General features: G+C 40.3%; 1 protein-coding gene across 1 annotated transcript in view; it reads left to right on the plus strand.

The window, feature by feature from the left end:
- Positions 1–9,236: 9,236 nt before the first annotated feature.
- R3HCC1 (R3H domain and coiled-coil containing 1) overlaps positions 9,237–16,554 on the plus strand; it is a gene marked incomplete at its 5' end in the record, with an annotated part of 426,543 nt that continues 419,225 nt past the window's right edge. The window contains one exon of the mRNA XM_083715366.1: positions 9,237–9,652. Within this exon, the coding sequence (XP_083571492.1) occupies positions 9,237–9,652 (416 nt within the window). The remainder of the gene's footprint in view (positions 9,653–16,554) is intronic.

Genomic DNA, 16,554 nt, shown 5'->3' on the forward strand with positions numbered 1-16,554 from the left:
GAGTCAGTCACGACTAAATGACTAAACAACAACAACAACAATCTCAAGTGTTTGGAAGCAACAAGGCCCAAATTAATCTAGACAAGGTAACCAGTGCCTTGTTTGATTTCCAAATTTAAAAATATGTTGCCTTTACATGCCTGCCTGAACTAATATAGCAGGATCTGTTTCCAGTTGGAAACAACAAGACTGAAACAAAGAAGAAAGATTATAATGGCTGGGTAGCATGGAGATTTTGGTTCTTCTTGACAACAGTTTGTCAAATCTGTTGCCTGGTCTTCACTGTGCACTAGTTTTTTGCTGAAGCATGCTGCTCTTACAGCTGATTTGCATCTCTTGATTAAAAGCTTTCCCTACTAGATGCTCCTCACATCTATGCTACCAATTCCCCACATTTCCTGCTGCACTTCAGGACAGATGCATTGCATCAGGACACTGCTTTCTTCTGAGACAGGAAGTATTGGTCAATAGGGATGGGTTGGTGTTACTGAAACAGTACCATGTGCTGGTCTGGTGTATTGCACACTCCACTGAGTCATTTGTTGACATTATTGTAGGTGGCAGCTCAGAGGCAAGGCAGCTTGAAGCTTGGTGAACTTGTTAATGAGTAAGGAAATCCCATTGTCATTTTTAGAAGAAGGACCAGAGGTGTGCTTAGATTTCATCTAAGCAGAGGTAGTTGAGATTTCTGTGATTAGGAATTGTTCAGATGTCTTAGCCAGAACAGCCATATACTTTCACTGTGGCAGATAGACATTTCTTCAGGTAACAATATCTGGAAACTGTGTGAAGTCAATAGGTACAAGAACCATAATAATATTTTTTTGGCAGCTTCCTTTTTGGTGCTGCTCCAAATCCATATGATAGAGGAAACTGCCTTGTAGTGGGTAAACCCACAGGTCCCCCTGGTAGCCCCTAAAGACTCATAAGGTGGACAAAAATGTATATTAGACGAGTGTGTGTATAAAAATTAATATATTGGTGAAATTAACATACAAAATGTATTCTATTAAGGAAAATTACTTGTTGAAATGTGCACATCAGGCAAAATTTCACTCAAAAATGTATATTAGAAATTTGCACTAAAATGCTGCTGAATTTTCATGAGGACTATTTAAAGAACACATTTGTAAACCAATGCAGAAATGTGGAAAATTGAATTTAAGGTTGGAAAAATGAAAAACTGAGAGAAACCAAACAGATAGACTTTTCCATCCCTACATGTGGCTACAGGACAATTTTTAGTCCATGAGGAGGAGTGTGAGAATGTAACCTTGGGCTTATCCACATTTACTGTTCCTTTGCTGTTTCCAGGCACAGTCCACACTTTAAAGTGCCGTGTCTGAGTCCTTTTTTCTTTCTTTTTTGCTCCAGAGCTTTCCCTGTGAAAACCTGCTCTTCAAAGCTCAAATGGAGCAAACAGCACTCCACAGGAAATCTGAATTTATGCTTGCTCTGATTGAGCACTAAAGAGAAGGTTTTTGTAGGGAAAGCTCTGGGGCAAAAAGCAAACAAACAGATGCATGATGGAGCAATCAGAGGTTGCTTTGTTGCACAGCCAGCAGTAATGCTCATTGTGCTTGCAGCAACAGAGCATGCGATTTTTTTGGTTACATGACTTCACTCTTAACTGTGGAAATGGAAAGTCTGCCTTATTGTGGAGATGCCACCTAGCAAATGGTGGGAGTACCGAGGACATCGTAGCAGAGTGTTGAATCACTCATGCACTTGGGGCAGGTTTGGAACCTGGATAGAAAATCTGTTGAGTGAAGAGGTCCATCTGCAGCTGAAAGAGCTGAACCTGGAAGACGGCAGCACTAGCAGTTGGCTGATGGCACCCGGATGTTAGCATAAGGAACAAGAAGACATTCAAACAACTAATTGATATTGTTATAATTTGGCTGTTATTGGGGGAATATTGGAAAACTAATATTATTATTTTTAAGAAGACACTCAAACAAGTGTGAGTGTGCAAGGAATCACAGAATCATAGAATCTTAGAGTTGGAAGTGACCCCAAGGGTCATCTAGTCCACCCCCTGCAATGCAGGAATCTCAGCTAAAGCGTCCATGGCAGATGGCCATCCAGCCTCTGCTTAAAAACCTCCAAGGAAGGAGATTCCACAACCTCTCATGGGAGTCTGTTCCACTGCAGAACAGCTCTTATTGTCAGAAGGTTTTCCCTGATGCTTAGTCGGAATCTCCTTTCTTGCAATGTGAAGCCATTGGTTCGAGTCCAACCCCCCAGAGCAGGAGAAAACAAGCTGGTTCTCTCTTCCTTTTTTAAAAAAGAAAAAAATCTTTTTTATTCAGTTTCACACTCTACATTTGGATTCAAACATTAATCATAATCATCAACATTTAGGATTCCCTGACTCCTCCGACTTCCCCCCCTCCATGCTTTCCATAATCAAAATTTTCCTACTGCATCACATAATTTCTTTATTTTTTTAGAATAGTCCATTTTTACCTTGGTTTTTAATATATTACAAGCGTTACTCTAATCCTGCCAAAGTTTTTAGCTGTTTACAGTCTTCTCTTAAATAAATTGTTAAATTTTCCCATTCCTTCTTAAAGTTTCTATCTTCCTGGTTTCTGATCCTCCTGGTCATTTTCGCCATTTCGGCGTAATCCATCATCTTCATCAGCCATTTGTCTTTGGTTGGGACTTTATCCTTTTTCCATCTCTGGGTCAGAAGTATCTGCGGTCATCGTATACATAAAGAATCATTTCAGCTCCCTTGATATCTCTGCATCTAGAATTGCTAGTAAAAAAGCTTCCATTTTTTTCACAATTTTTTCCCCCATTATATATAATTTCCCAGAATGCTTTTGTTTTTTTTAAAAAAATAATCTTTATTACTTTTCAAACTTACAAGAAAAGAAAAAAGAAGAGAAAAGGCAGGAGAAAAAGACAAAATAGAGCAGACAAGAAAAAAGAACAAAAGAAAAAACAATACAATAAACAATGCAAAACACAACCTTAACACTGAACAAAACAAAACAACAACAAATTTAAAAACATATAGCATGCCATTTCATTACTCTATCTTTCATTCCCTTATTTCATCAACCTCCTCTCACCTCCCTTTTTGTATTCCACTTCTGTTACTTGTTTCAGCAATTCCTTTCCATCTTTCTCTATTTTTATCGTTATGAATATCTTAACATATTTTTAACCTTATTTTCCATTAATACTAAAGTACTTATTTATACTTAACTCCTTATAACATTTCTGCTAAAGCCATAAAGTTTCATTCCAACAATTTTCAAGCACTCATTAATTTTACAATATTTCTATATACAAACTTTAAACTTTCCCAATCTTCTACCACCATCTCTTCTCCCTGGTCTCGGATTCTGCCAGTCATTTCCGTCCATTCCATATAGTTCATCAACCTGGAGATCTTCTGTCCGAGGCTCTTAAATCTTAAATCTAAGTCCCTTCTGCAATTCTTCTTCATATTCTTTGATGCTGAAAATGCTAAATCTCGACAGGCCAGCCAACTCTCCACAGCTAGAACCAAGGTCCATACAATATCTCAAATCATGTTTCAAGGCTCCTCCAGATCCAAAGGCCCCCACAACTCCAATCACCTCCTGACCCAGATTCAGGACCCAAAGGTCAGTAAATCCCTGCATGAAAGAGTCTATCCAACCTTCCTTCTCCAGTCCAAGCAGGGCTCCAATCTTCAAATTCTGACTTTTTCTATATTCATTCATAAAAGGCCTCCACTTATAGTCCTCGATTTGCCTCTGTAAGGCTGGGGCTTCCACTTGTATTACTTTAGGTTCAACAACAACTTTCTCCTTCGTCTTCTTCCCAGTTTGTCCTGTCAAAGTAGGTTCCTGTGTCAAATCCTGAACAATTTCTGTATTGATGGTCACTTTTTGTCCCAAATTTATCACTTTTTGTCCCAGGTTCTCAAGTTTGGTATTCATAACATCCGTCTTCTTGTGAAGCTGTTCCAACGAATAGCTTATCTTACATAAAACAGTCACTAAGGCTCCTTCTGTCAACATTCTTAAAATCCAAGGTCAATCTCTGATTCTCACAGCTCTTATCTTGCAGCTGGAAAAAACCCAGCTCCACTCTTGTAACAGTTTCAAAAGCTCCATCTAGAGGGAAACAGTCTCCACTTGTATCAATCCTTTCAAGCACAATTTAAACTTATAATGTTAGTTTCAATTTTCAGTTTCTTTTCCTCCTTTTTAAACGCAGAAGAGGACAATGGAAACAATATATTTCTCTTATTTAGCCATCTGTCAACATGCTTTCTGTTCACAGTCAATGAACTCTCCCAAAACGTCAATTCTACTGGCAGCCCGTTTCCAGGTTCAGAGCAGTGGTAATTTAATTTTTCACTCTCTCCTGCAGGCTCGCTAGATCCAAAGTTTCCCCCCTCTTCTCCTGCTTCCAAGGGGGGTTTAATAGTTTTAACCGATGGAGATTTAATCCTTTACAAAAAACTTTCCAAGGCTTTAACTTGCAACGTCTTTGCTTCAGTCTATTTACAAAAGAGGAAGGTGGACTTCCTGTTTAAAACCTTCCCGTTTTGATGCCAAATTAATGAATTTAACGATCCAATTTTCCGTTCTACTCACGGGTAGTTGTTTAAAGTCAAATTGTCCACAGGAAAAAGTCAGCGCTCTCTGGCAACAGTGATGCGGCTTCGCTCCGTGAAAGAAGCAGTCAATTCGAAGCACCGCGCCGCTCACCCCATTTCGCTCCGGATCCCCAAATCAGGGTTCCCCCGCGAGTAGGGGAGGCGCAAAAGGTGCCAGCCGAATCCCAGGTTCACAAGCTTCTCCCACCTGTGATTTCAGTGGGTCTCCGCCTTCGCCGTGGCAGTCAGACCCTCATTTCCACGGAGCAAATTCCTCCCGATCGGAGGAACTCCGCCATTGCCTGGAGGCGCCAACCCGGAAGTCTCCAGAATGCTTTTGTTATCTTACACGTCCACCACATGTGGTAGAATGTGCCTTCTTTCTCCTTACACTTCCAACATACGCCTGAAGCAGTTCTATACATCTTTGCTAATTTTGTAGGTGTAAAGTACCAACCATACATCATTTTCATATAAATCTCATTCAACGCATAGCATGCTGTAAATTTTAAGTTCTCCCTCCATAACGTTTCCCAATATGTAAATTGGATATTGTGCCCAATATCTTTTCCCCTTTGGATCATTACTGATTTAACTTGTTCATCTTTAAAAGGTAAAGGTAAAGGTACCCCTGCCCGTACGGGCCAGTCTTGACAGACTCTGGGGTTGTGCGCCCATCTCACTTAAGAGGAGAGGCCAGGGGCCAGCGCTGTCCGGAGACACTTCCGGGTCACGTGGCCAGCGTGACAAAGCTGCATCTGGCGAGCACAACACCTTATACATTTTAAAACGTAACTTCACCTTATTTTCCAATAAATCTTTTTCAAACCTTGAAATTTCCTTACTAAATCAATTTTTCTTATCAATTTTAAATACATAATTTAATTGGTGATATTGGAACCAATCTGTTACTAAATGTCTTATGTCCTCAAATCCATTCAGCTTTAATTGTTGTTCCACTTCCATTAGCAACTCTTTCTAGGTTGCCCATTCACTTTTTGCATTAATCTTTTTCAAGGATATCGCTTCCAATGGGGAAAGCCACAATGGTGTCTTCTGTTTTTATATGGTGTCTACAGGTTTTTATATTTCTCCCATACTGCATAAATTGATTTTCTTACCAAATGATTTTAAAAACCTTTGTGCACTTTAGTCTTCTCATACCAAAGATATGCATGCCATCCAAATGTATGACCACCAAGGTCTAAAATATCAGTATTTTTAAGGGTTATCCCTTCCCGCAGCCAACAGAGACAGGACGCTTCATAATATAACTTCAAATCTAGCCACGAGAATCTACCTCTTTCTTTGGCATCTGTTAATAATTTATATTTAATCCTTGGTTTCTTCCTCTGCCAGATAAATCTAGAAACATCTTTCTGCCATTGTTTGAAGTGTCCTGCTCTACTGACTATGGGTATTGTTTGAAATAAAAATAACATTCCTGTCAAAACATTCATTTTCATTACGGAAATTCTTCCCCATAGTGATAAATTTATTCTTTCCCAAACCTCCATATTTTTCATTATTTCTTTCCAAGTTGTTACAAAATTATCCTTAAAGATATTTATATTCTTGGCTGTCAACCATATCCCCAAATACTTCACTCCCCCGCCCCAATTGTCAATTGTGTTGCTAGTTGTAACTTATTTTTATGTTGTTCTGTCATTTTTTTTACCAATACTTTCATTTTGTTTTTATTTAACTTGAATCCCACTACCTGACCAAACTCAGATATTTTATCTAGGAACCTTGGTATACTGTCATTGCAAGGTTGACTGCAAATGCTCTCAGCTTGTATGTTTTGCACAGAACTGTTATACCTTTTATTTCTTTGTCAGATCTTATATTCCTTGCCAGAGTCTCTAGTACTAAAATAAACAGTAAAGGCAACAGGGGGCAGCCCTGTCTTGCCCCATTTGTGATTTTGCATTTTTCTGATATTACATTATTCACTATCAACATTGCCTGCTGCTCTGTAAAAATTGCATCAATTTCTTTTAGAAATAATTCTCCAAAATTCATCATCTCCATAGTTTTTTTCATAAAGGTCCATGACACATTGTCAAAGGCCTTCTCTGCATCCACAAACATCAAGGCTGCTTGCTTTTCATTCCTGACTTCCAGATATTCTATTGTATCAGTTATGTTCCTTATATTATCCTTCATTTGTCGGCCAGGAAGAAGTCATCAAGCTGGCTCTCTCTTCCATGTGACAGCCCTTAAGCTATTTGAAGACTGAAGGAATGTGAGAGTTGTTGAAGCACATAGTGTATGTGCCAATCTACAAATGACATGACAGGGCACACAACCCTTCATGAAACACACCCCTCACTACACAAGAGACATCCTATACACTTATAGAGTTACAAAACTATGCATTAACATATAAACAAGTACCCCACAGACATAGGTTGTGCACTCATGGAGTTATGTGAGCAACCTCCAGAGCAGTTTGCAAAAATGAGACTAAAATACAAAGAAAAATTAACATATAGAATCATAGAATCATAGAGTTGGAAGAGACCACAAGGGCCATCGAGTCCAACCCCCTGCCAAGCAGGAAACACCATCAGAGCACTCCTGACATATGGTTGTCAAGCCTCTGCTTAAAGACCTCCAAAGAAGGAGACTCCACCAAACTCCTTGGCAGCTCCTTAAAAATTAATTCCTCAAAATACATGTAAAAGCCTGGGAAACTAAATATCTGCCTGGTGCCAAAAAGATAACAATGTTGGCATCAGGTGAAACTCTCTGGGAAGGAAATCCAGAAATGATGCCATCACTGAAAAGGCTCTCTTGTTCAGATATAGGCTCACACTGACAAGCTTATGTCCACTTGTACACATTTATATGTGTCCATTTCATATGCATGCAGAAAGAGAAAGCCCTTGTGGAGATAGGTGGGGTTTTTTTGTTTGTTTTTTAAGAGCATACCAATGTCATCAAGACCCACCCCCATGGCAAGCTCATTGCAGTCTTCCTTTCTCTTGTAGAGAGTTCACATTATTTAATCCTCTTGTAATATTTAGAAGTTGACTACATGTTTTGTGACAGTTACAACTCAGTGGCAACCCAGATTTTTCTTATTGTTCAGTCTCTCCACAACTTGGTTCTGAGTAGGTAGCTATGAAATAATCTAGTAGGTTTTTGTTTGTACTAAAAAGTAAAGGTAAAGGTACCCCTGCCCGTCAGGGCCAGTCGTGTCCGACTCTAGGGTTGTGCGCTCATCTCACTTAAGAGGCCGGGAGCCAGTGCTGTCCGAAGACACTTCCGGGTCACGTGGTCAGCATGATGAAGCTGCTCTGGCGAGCCAGCACCAGCGCAGCACACGGAAACGCTGTTTACCTTCCCGCTATAAAGCGATACCTATTTATCTACTTGCACTTAGGGGTGCTTTCGAACTGCTAGGTGGGCAGGAGCTTTGTTTGTATTAGGTTTGTTTAAATAAAACCAGATTTTGTTTGCCTTAAATTTTTCTGTCCATCATCCTGACTCCATGAAGAATCTTACACCTCCCTATACCACCGTATTTTTCGCTCTATAAGACGCACTTTCCCCCTCCTAAAAAGTAAGGGGAAATGTGTGTGCGTCTTATGGAGCAAATGCAAGCGGGAAGCTGTGCTCAGCGCTCCCTTTAAAGACCACCATGGAGCGACTTCCGGAGGCGGCGCGAACGGCAATGGCGGTCCTTTTCCTTTAGTGAAAGGGAAGCTCCGCGGAGATCGGGTCTTCCGCTACGGCGAAGCGGAGACCCGCGTCAGAAACCCACAGGCAGCAAGAGCCTGTGGTCCTGGGACTCGGTGGGTGCCAGAAGCGGCTCCCGAAACGCAGAAGGAACCCCGTAAGGGGCTCCGGAACGTGGAGGGGGTCCGCGACGCTGTGAGTCGATCGCTACTCCTGCTGTCGGTGAGCGCTGACCTTTTTTCCTGGAAAGACTGATTTAAAAAGTAACAACCCGTGAGTAAAAGGGGAACTGGAATTTAAATTCGTATTAAATCTGGCTGAAAGCGGAGTGATGTTAACAGGAAGTCCGTCTTCTGCTGCTGCTTAAACATCAAAGCAAAGATTGGGATATTTGGAGCCTTTGAAGGGGTGTTAAGGAGAGACTGATCTATGCATCCATTGGAATTGCTTTTTTGTGAAGTGAAGATTTAACCAAACTTTTGGATCTATCCTTTATATGGACTGTGCTAAACTTCTTCCTTCCTTTGAAGTTATACCTTACTGAGAAACCCAGGCATTTGGAACTGCTTAAAAAACAGAACTGTCAGATTGCAGATTTTGACATTTTGTTATTGGGACTTGTTACAATCTGAGTGCTTGTGGATTTGCTACTTTGAAACATCACTGTTGCACTTGCCTGAGACAAAGTAATACTTTCTATACCAGCTCTGCTAAATACAATTTAACTGAAAGCTACTGGAAACTAAATTGGAATTTATTGAACCCTATTGATTTGCTTCTTCCTTTAAGATATTATGAGCTCCCTCTAGAGGATTTTGGACTTACAGTCGTGACTTAGTTTTACTTTCTCTTTCCCTTCCTTTATTTTGACTGTTTGCTCTCTGGGCTGCCGTATTCCCATGGGAACAATTTGGTTTGACCTTGATTGCTAGATAAAATTGGCATGAGTGGCGCAAGAAAAAAAGACGCCAGAGTTAGAACCAGACAAACAACTTTAGCTTTAGCCTCACAGGCACGTAGATCTTCTGTTCCTACTCTGCCGGTGGCAGGGGAAGAAGAAACTGAGCAACTACAAGAGGAAGATATGGCTGCAGGAGCATTAGGCCCAACCTTAGAGAAAATCCTGGAAAAATTGGAAACTTTGGATAAGAAAGTTGATGAACAAACGGCTAAGATCGACCAAAACACAGCCAGCTTAAGCAAAATAAATGATCAAGTGGCTCAGAACGTACAAGCAATTGGACAGTTATCAGATGCCACTGCAGAAAACCGTAAATTGGCTGAGGCAACTAATCAAAAAGTAGAAGATTTGGAACAAGAGGTCAAGCCACTGTCTAAACAAGTTGGGGAGCAGCAGATGTATTTGTCTATGATTGAACTGCGGAATCAGGAGAATTATTTGAGACTGAGGGCGATACCAGAACTTGAACAAGGAAACTTAACTGAGTTTCTGACTAAAGAATTTTCTAAATTCTGGCCTTTGGAAGAAGGAAAGGACTTTAAAATTGTGTCGGCCTTCAGACTCGGAAAGTTTGCGAGTAAAGGTAAGCCCAGAGACTGCTTGATAACCCTGAGATCGAAGGAGGAAAGAGACAAAATTCTAGGCCTACACTACGGAAAGTCACTGGACATTTCGGACAAGAGAGCTGAAATTTACAAAGATATCCCGAAACAACTTTTGGACCTTAGATCCACCTATCTAGAACTGGCTAAACTGTTGAGGAGCAACTCAATCATATTCAGGTGGGAATTCCCTCAGGGACTATCCTTTACTTTCAGAGGGAAGAAGGTTAAAATTAAATCACCTGAAGATAGAGACAAATTTTTGATTGCCTACGGAGAAGACCTTCAAAAAGGGCTTGAACTACCCCCGAGACCTGGACCAACTCCACCCTCGGAAACTGAAGATTCAGAGAAAAAGATACCACCACCAGAACAATAACAGATTTATCCAGGATGTCTCTGCAACTTTTGAGTTGGAATATTAATGATGCCAATTCCCCGGAAAAAAGAAGAAGAATATTTCACATATTGAAAAAAGAACAATTGGACATTGTTTGCTTGCAAGAAACACATGTGACCAGGCTCTATAGAAAAGTGTTAATAAACAAAAGATTAGGCCAAGAATTTATCTCTTCGGACCGAGTTAAGAAAAGAGGAGTGGCGATATATGCAAAGGAGAGCCTATCACCAAAATTTCTATTTAAAGATGAACAAGGAAGAATTTTGGCAATTGAGATACAACACCAAGGAGAGAAGTTTTTAATATTAGGAATTTATGCACCAAATGAGGGGAAATCGGAATTTTACAAGAAGCTGCACGAGAGCATGCTGGATTATCTGGACTATGACAACATCATCATGATGGGAGATATGAATGGGGTCGTATCAACCAACATGGATAAGTCACAAAGTCAAAATGTAACAAAGGATGGCAGACTACCAAAGACCTTTTTTGAACTAACTGACAATATGGACTTGATTGATATTTGGAGAACAAAGAACCCCTTCGGAAGAGAAGGAACATTCTTTTCTGAAGCCCAACTGACATGGACAAGAATCGATCAAATATGGATATCTAGAGGTCTGGCACCTAAGACTAAAAAAGTGGAAATCTGCCCAAAGACCTGCTCCGACCATAATGCTGTGAAGATGGATATGAGACTACTACCAACCAGCTCCTTCAGATGGAAGATGAATGACAATTTGTTTCGGGACCAGGAGATCATTAAGAAGACCCAAAAAGCTTTGAAAGATTATTTCGAGATAAATTTGAACACTACGGTGGAAAAAAGAACCATCTGGGACGCAAGTAAGGCGGTGATGAGGGGGTTCTTGATACAACAGAATGCGGTAAAGAAAAGGATACAAAATGAGAAAAAAGATAGAATTTTGGAGAAAATTAAAGAATGCGAGAAGAAATTAAGGACAAAACCGAAGTCACAGCCGATCCTGAGAGAAATTAAACTATATCAAGTGCAATATTGATAAATCAGGAAATAGAGTGGAAAGTTAAATTAATGAAACAGAGAACATTTGAATCGGCGAATAAATGTGGGAAACTGCTAGCATGGCAGTTGAAGAAGAGACAAAAAATGAATACAGTTACAAATTTAGAGATTGAAGGAAGAAATATACAGAACCCTGAGGAGATTAGAAAGTGTTTCCAGAGATATTTCAAACAATTGTACACTCAAGGGCCACAAGATGAGGTTGAGATAGAACAATTTTTGAAAAAGAATGGACTACCAAAACTGTCACAAGATAACAGATCAATCCTGAATTCCAAAATAACAAGACAAGAGATTGAACAAGCCATCCAGAACATGCAATTGGGCAAATCCCCAGGACCTGATGGCCTTACCTCCAAGTATTATAAGACATTGAAAGACTATCTGATACAACCATTGATGGAGGTAGGCAACGAAATTTTGGAAGGGAAAAGGGCGCCGGAAACGTGGAAAGAGGCTTTCATCACATGGATACCTAAATCAGAAACTGAAAAGACACAACTTAAGAACTACCGTCCCATCTCCCTTTTAAATGTGGATTACAAAATCTTTGCGGATATTTTAGCAAACAGATTTTAAAAAGTTTTAAACGAAGTAATTTATAAGGACCAGGCAGGCTTTCTCCCAGGCAGACATTTGTTTGCTAATACAAGGAACATTATTGACATTTTGGAACTTCTGCAAACAAATATTAATACAAAATCTGTGTTAATCTTTATAGATGCGGAGAAGGCCTTTGACAACATTTCTTGGAAATTTATGAAGAAAAATTTGGAAGGGATGGGAGTGGGAAGGGGATTTGAAAATGGGATAGATGCAATCTATTCAGAACAAAAGGCTAAATTGATAGTTAACAATGTGGTGACAGAAGAGCTTAAAATTGAAAAAGGAACACGACAAGGCTGCCCTATTTCCCCTTTGTTATTTATTTCTGTCCTGGAGGTGCTCTTGAACATGATTAGAGGAGACCGGTTGGTTGAAGGAATACGGGTCGGAGCGAAACAGTACAAACTTAAAGCTTTTGCTGATGACCTGGTTTTGACATTACAGGAGCCAGAATCTAGTACGAAAAGAGTATTACAATTGATTCAAGAGTTTGGTCGGGTGGCGGGATTTAAATTAAATAAGCAAAAAACTAAGGTTTTGGAAAAAAAACTTGACAGTTACAGAGTCAGAAAGGTTTCAGAAAGAGACAGAGCTAAATGTGGTTAAAAAAGTAAAATACCTAGGGGTAAATATAACAGCAAAAAATCTGAGTTTATTTAAGGACAACTATGAGAAATGTTGGTCAGAAATTAAGAGAGATCTAGAAAGTTGGACAAGATTGAAACTTTCCTTGTTAGGCCGAATTGCTGCTATTAAGATGAATATATTGCTAAAAATGTTGTTTTTGTTTCAAACTTTGCAGGTTGTGGACAAAACAGAGTGCTTTCGGAAGTGGCAGAGAGATATTTCTAAATTCATCTGGCAGGGCAAAAAGCCCAGAATTAAGTTTAAGATATTAACTGATGCGAAAGAAAGAGGGGGCTTTGCCCTGCCAGACTTAAAGTTGTATTATGAGGCCGCAGCTTTCTGCTGGCTAAAAGATTGGCTACTTCTCGAGGACACTGACGTACTAGATTTGGAAGGTTTTAACAATGCTTTTGGGTGGCATGCATATTTATGGTATGACAAGGTTAAGATCAACAAGACTTTCAAGAACCATATTGTCAGAAAAGCAGTGTTTAATGTCTGGATAAAATACAAAGACTTATTGGAAAATAAAACTCCAAGGTGGCTTTCACCATTGGAAGCTAAGGCCCGAAAAAGACCCAATATGGAGGCCAAATGGCTGAAGTATTGGGAAATATTAGAAAAAGATGGAGATAATTGGAAATTGCAGAGTCAGGAGAAAATGAAAGACAAAGTGCGAGACTGGCTACATTATGCTCAGATTAAAGAAGTTTTTAAACTTGATAAAAAGCTAGGATTCCAGGTGGAAAAATCGAAGCTAGAAACGGAATTGTTAGAACCTAAGACTAAAGTACTTTCAAAAATGTATAACTTGCTGCTGAAGTGGAATACACAAGATGAAACGGTTAAATCGGCGATGATAAAGTGGGCACAGGTCATTGGATATAACATTATGTTTGAAGACTGGGAGAGGTTGTGGACTACTGGGTTGAAGTTTACTGCATGTAATGCTTTGAAAGAAAATGTTATGAAAATGATATATAGATGGTATTTGACCCCAGTCAAACTTGCAAAGATATACCACTTGTCTGATAACAAATGTTGGAAGTGTAAGGAAAACGAAGGAACATTCTTTCACCTCTGGTGGACTTGCCCTAGAGTGAAGGCTTTCTGGGAAATGATATATAATGAGTTGAAAAAGGTATTTAAGTATACCTTCCCTAAGAAACCAGAGGCCTTTCTTTTGGGTATTGTCGGCCAGAAGGTGTTAAAGAAGGACCGAACATTTTTTATGTACGCAACAACAGCAGCAAGGATACTTATCGCTAAGTATTGGAAAATCCAAGATCTACCCACGCTGGAAGAATGGCAGATGCAACTGATAGACTATATGGAACTGGCTGAAATGACCGGCAGAATCCGAGACCTGGGAGAGGAGACGGTGGAAGAAGATTGGAAGAAATTTAAGATTTATTTACAAAAATATTGTAAAATGTATGAATGTTAAGAAGGATGATAGAGTATAAGCAACTTGGCACCATTGAGTTTAAGGAAGTGAATTATGAAGATAAGACAAATTTAAGAAATGATAAAAATTTTGGAATATGTTGGTTATATCTAAACTTTTTAAGATTTGAATATAATGATAGTCAAAATTAGAGATATAACATTGGAAAACTAGATATGAAGACTAGAAACAAGGGGATAAATTTGCTGAATAAAGTTATAACCAGGAACGCAGGAGCGGGAGATGTGAGGGAGTCCAAAGAAGTGAAAAGATCTATGTTAAGAGATGTGATATTGTATTGTTTTATTGGTATTGTGATTCAAACAAAAATTGTTAATAAAAAATATTATAAAAAAATAAAAAATAAAGAGCACCATGGAGCGTGTGTGCGGCTCTTGGGGGCTTTGGGGGGAGCCTTTCTCCCACTGCCCTGAAGAGGTCCCATAAGCCAGCAGTGATCCCTCTTGCTGTCCTGGCTTTTGGCTTAGCCGCACACAGCCTCTTCCAGGCAGGAGGAGCCTTCATCCTGCTGCCCTGAAGAGGCTTCGTGCAGCTATCCCATAAGCCAGAACAGCAAGAGGCTATCCAAGAAGCCAGATCCCTCTGGCTGTTCTGGCTTCTGGGATTCAGAATATTTTTTTTCTTATTTTCCTCCTGCAAAAACTAGGTGCGTCTTATGGTCTGGTGCATCTTACAGAGCGAAAAATATGGTATTGTATCTCTGGGTAGTTTAAACTTAGTAGATAGGGGAAATTCTTAGTAGATAAAATGTGATAGTATACCAAGTATAGTAATAGTTTGTGAAATGCCCTTATTGTCTGGTGCTAGTTGGCTGGCATGGGACGCGGGAGGCGCTGTGGGTAAAACCTCAGTGCCTAGGACTTGCTGATCGTATGGTCGGCGGTTCGAATCCCCGCGGCGGGGTGCATTCCCGTTGTTCAGTCCCAGCTCCTGCCCACCTAGCAGTTCGAAAGCACATCAAAGTGCAAGCGGATAAATAGGTACCGCTTTATAGCGGGAAGGTAAACGGCATTTCCGTGTGCTGCGCTGGTGCTGGCTTGCCAGCTGCAGCTTCGTCACGCTGGCCACGTGACCCAGAAGTGTCTTCGGACGGCGCCGGCTCACAGCCTGTAGAGATGAGCGCGCAACCCTAGAGTCGGACACGACTGGCCCGTACGGGCAGGGGTACCTTTACCTTTAGTTGGCTGGTATAATCATATATTTCCTCTTAGCATAGTTCATATGTCATGTAACAATAGAATGATCACTTTATTTTCAGTTTCAGGGAATTTGAAAGGATCTGCCTGTGTAGAAATAGGATTTCCACACTTGTTGCATTGAGAAATGCCCAGATAATGGCACCATATAACATACTGACAGGAGCACTTCTCTTTAAATGACTTAGAATAGTAGTTAATCCAGCCCTGATGCCATCAAGTGGAGTGTTTTATGCGATGATGTAATGAACAACCTGCATGTTCTAAACCTCTTAATAAACAACTGCATTCATTACAAGATATCATTGCAACAAGCAGTAGGTTACTTGGTTTTGGAGCTGTTCTAAGTCTTCATACAAAGAAAACCAATATTAAACCAACAGAGGAAACAAGTAGGCAGATATGTGGGTAGGCATGCAGGCAAACACTGTAACTTCAGCATCTGCTGCTGGAAAGGAATGAGGAAATGAATAGGTAGCCTCTCCTTTGTCGCTCAGGACCCCCCTTTTTCCACCCTGTTCCCCACCTTTGATGAATGCAGCAAAATCCACATTAAGAGCCATGGGCAAGAAGGAATATTGTTTAATGAAAATTGATGGGTGAGAAGAGGAAGCAAAACATGAGCATGAAAGGCTAGGGATGGTTCCACTTAAGAGCTAGAGGAGATGTGGGCTACCCATGATATATTTTGGTCAGTTTTTGGTTAGTAATGCCAGAGGGTCTGGTAATGCCATAGGCTGATGTCTCTCCAAGGGAGCTTCCTGTCCTGTCCACCCCGCTCCTTGGCCTCCCATGTTTGCTTTTCACTAGGCATGATGAGCTGAACTATTTTCTGACTGAGAGTGGCCTCTAAAGCCTTAAGGACATTAACACACAGGCAAGTCTTTCTTTTCAGTCAGAAAAAGGAAGCCCCAAATGACCACAAGAAGAGGCAAAAAACGATCAGAGTTGCAGTGGGCCTTCAAGATGGACCCCATCCTTGGAACCTCTGCAGAATGGGATGCAAATGATCAAGTGGCAGCTTATCCATTTACTCAGCTTATCCATCTTTAAATGGAAGCTTGTGATATTTCATTCCTCCATGGTCCACTCTAAGCCCAAAGAAAGCATGTTCACTGGCAGAGAGGAAACAGAGGGCACACTGACACTACATTCCTAGAGTGGCTTAACATCGGATTAACTGCCATGACTTTTCCCAGACCAAACCTGAGAATTGTTGTTTAGCAAAGCTGCTGAGAATTCCAGAACTACATTTCTCAAGATTCACTGAGAAGATGGCATGACTATTAGAAAGAGCTTCAATGTTTTACTAATTATTGGCCACCAGTCAGGATGCCAAGATGCTCCACATAG

Source organism: Podarcis gaigeae (assembly GCF_964106915.1).
Source record: "Podarcis gaigeae genome assembly, chromosome: 15".
Taxonomy (NCBI): Eukaryota; Metazoa; Chordata; class Lepidosauria; order Squamata; family Lacertidae; genus Podarcis; species Podarcis gaigeae.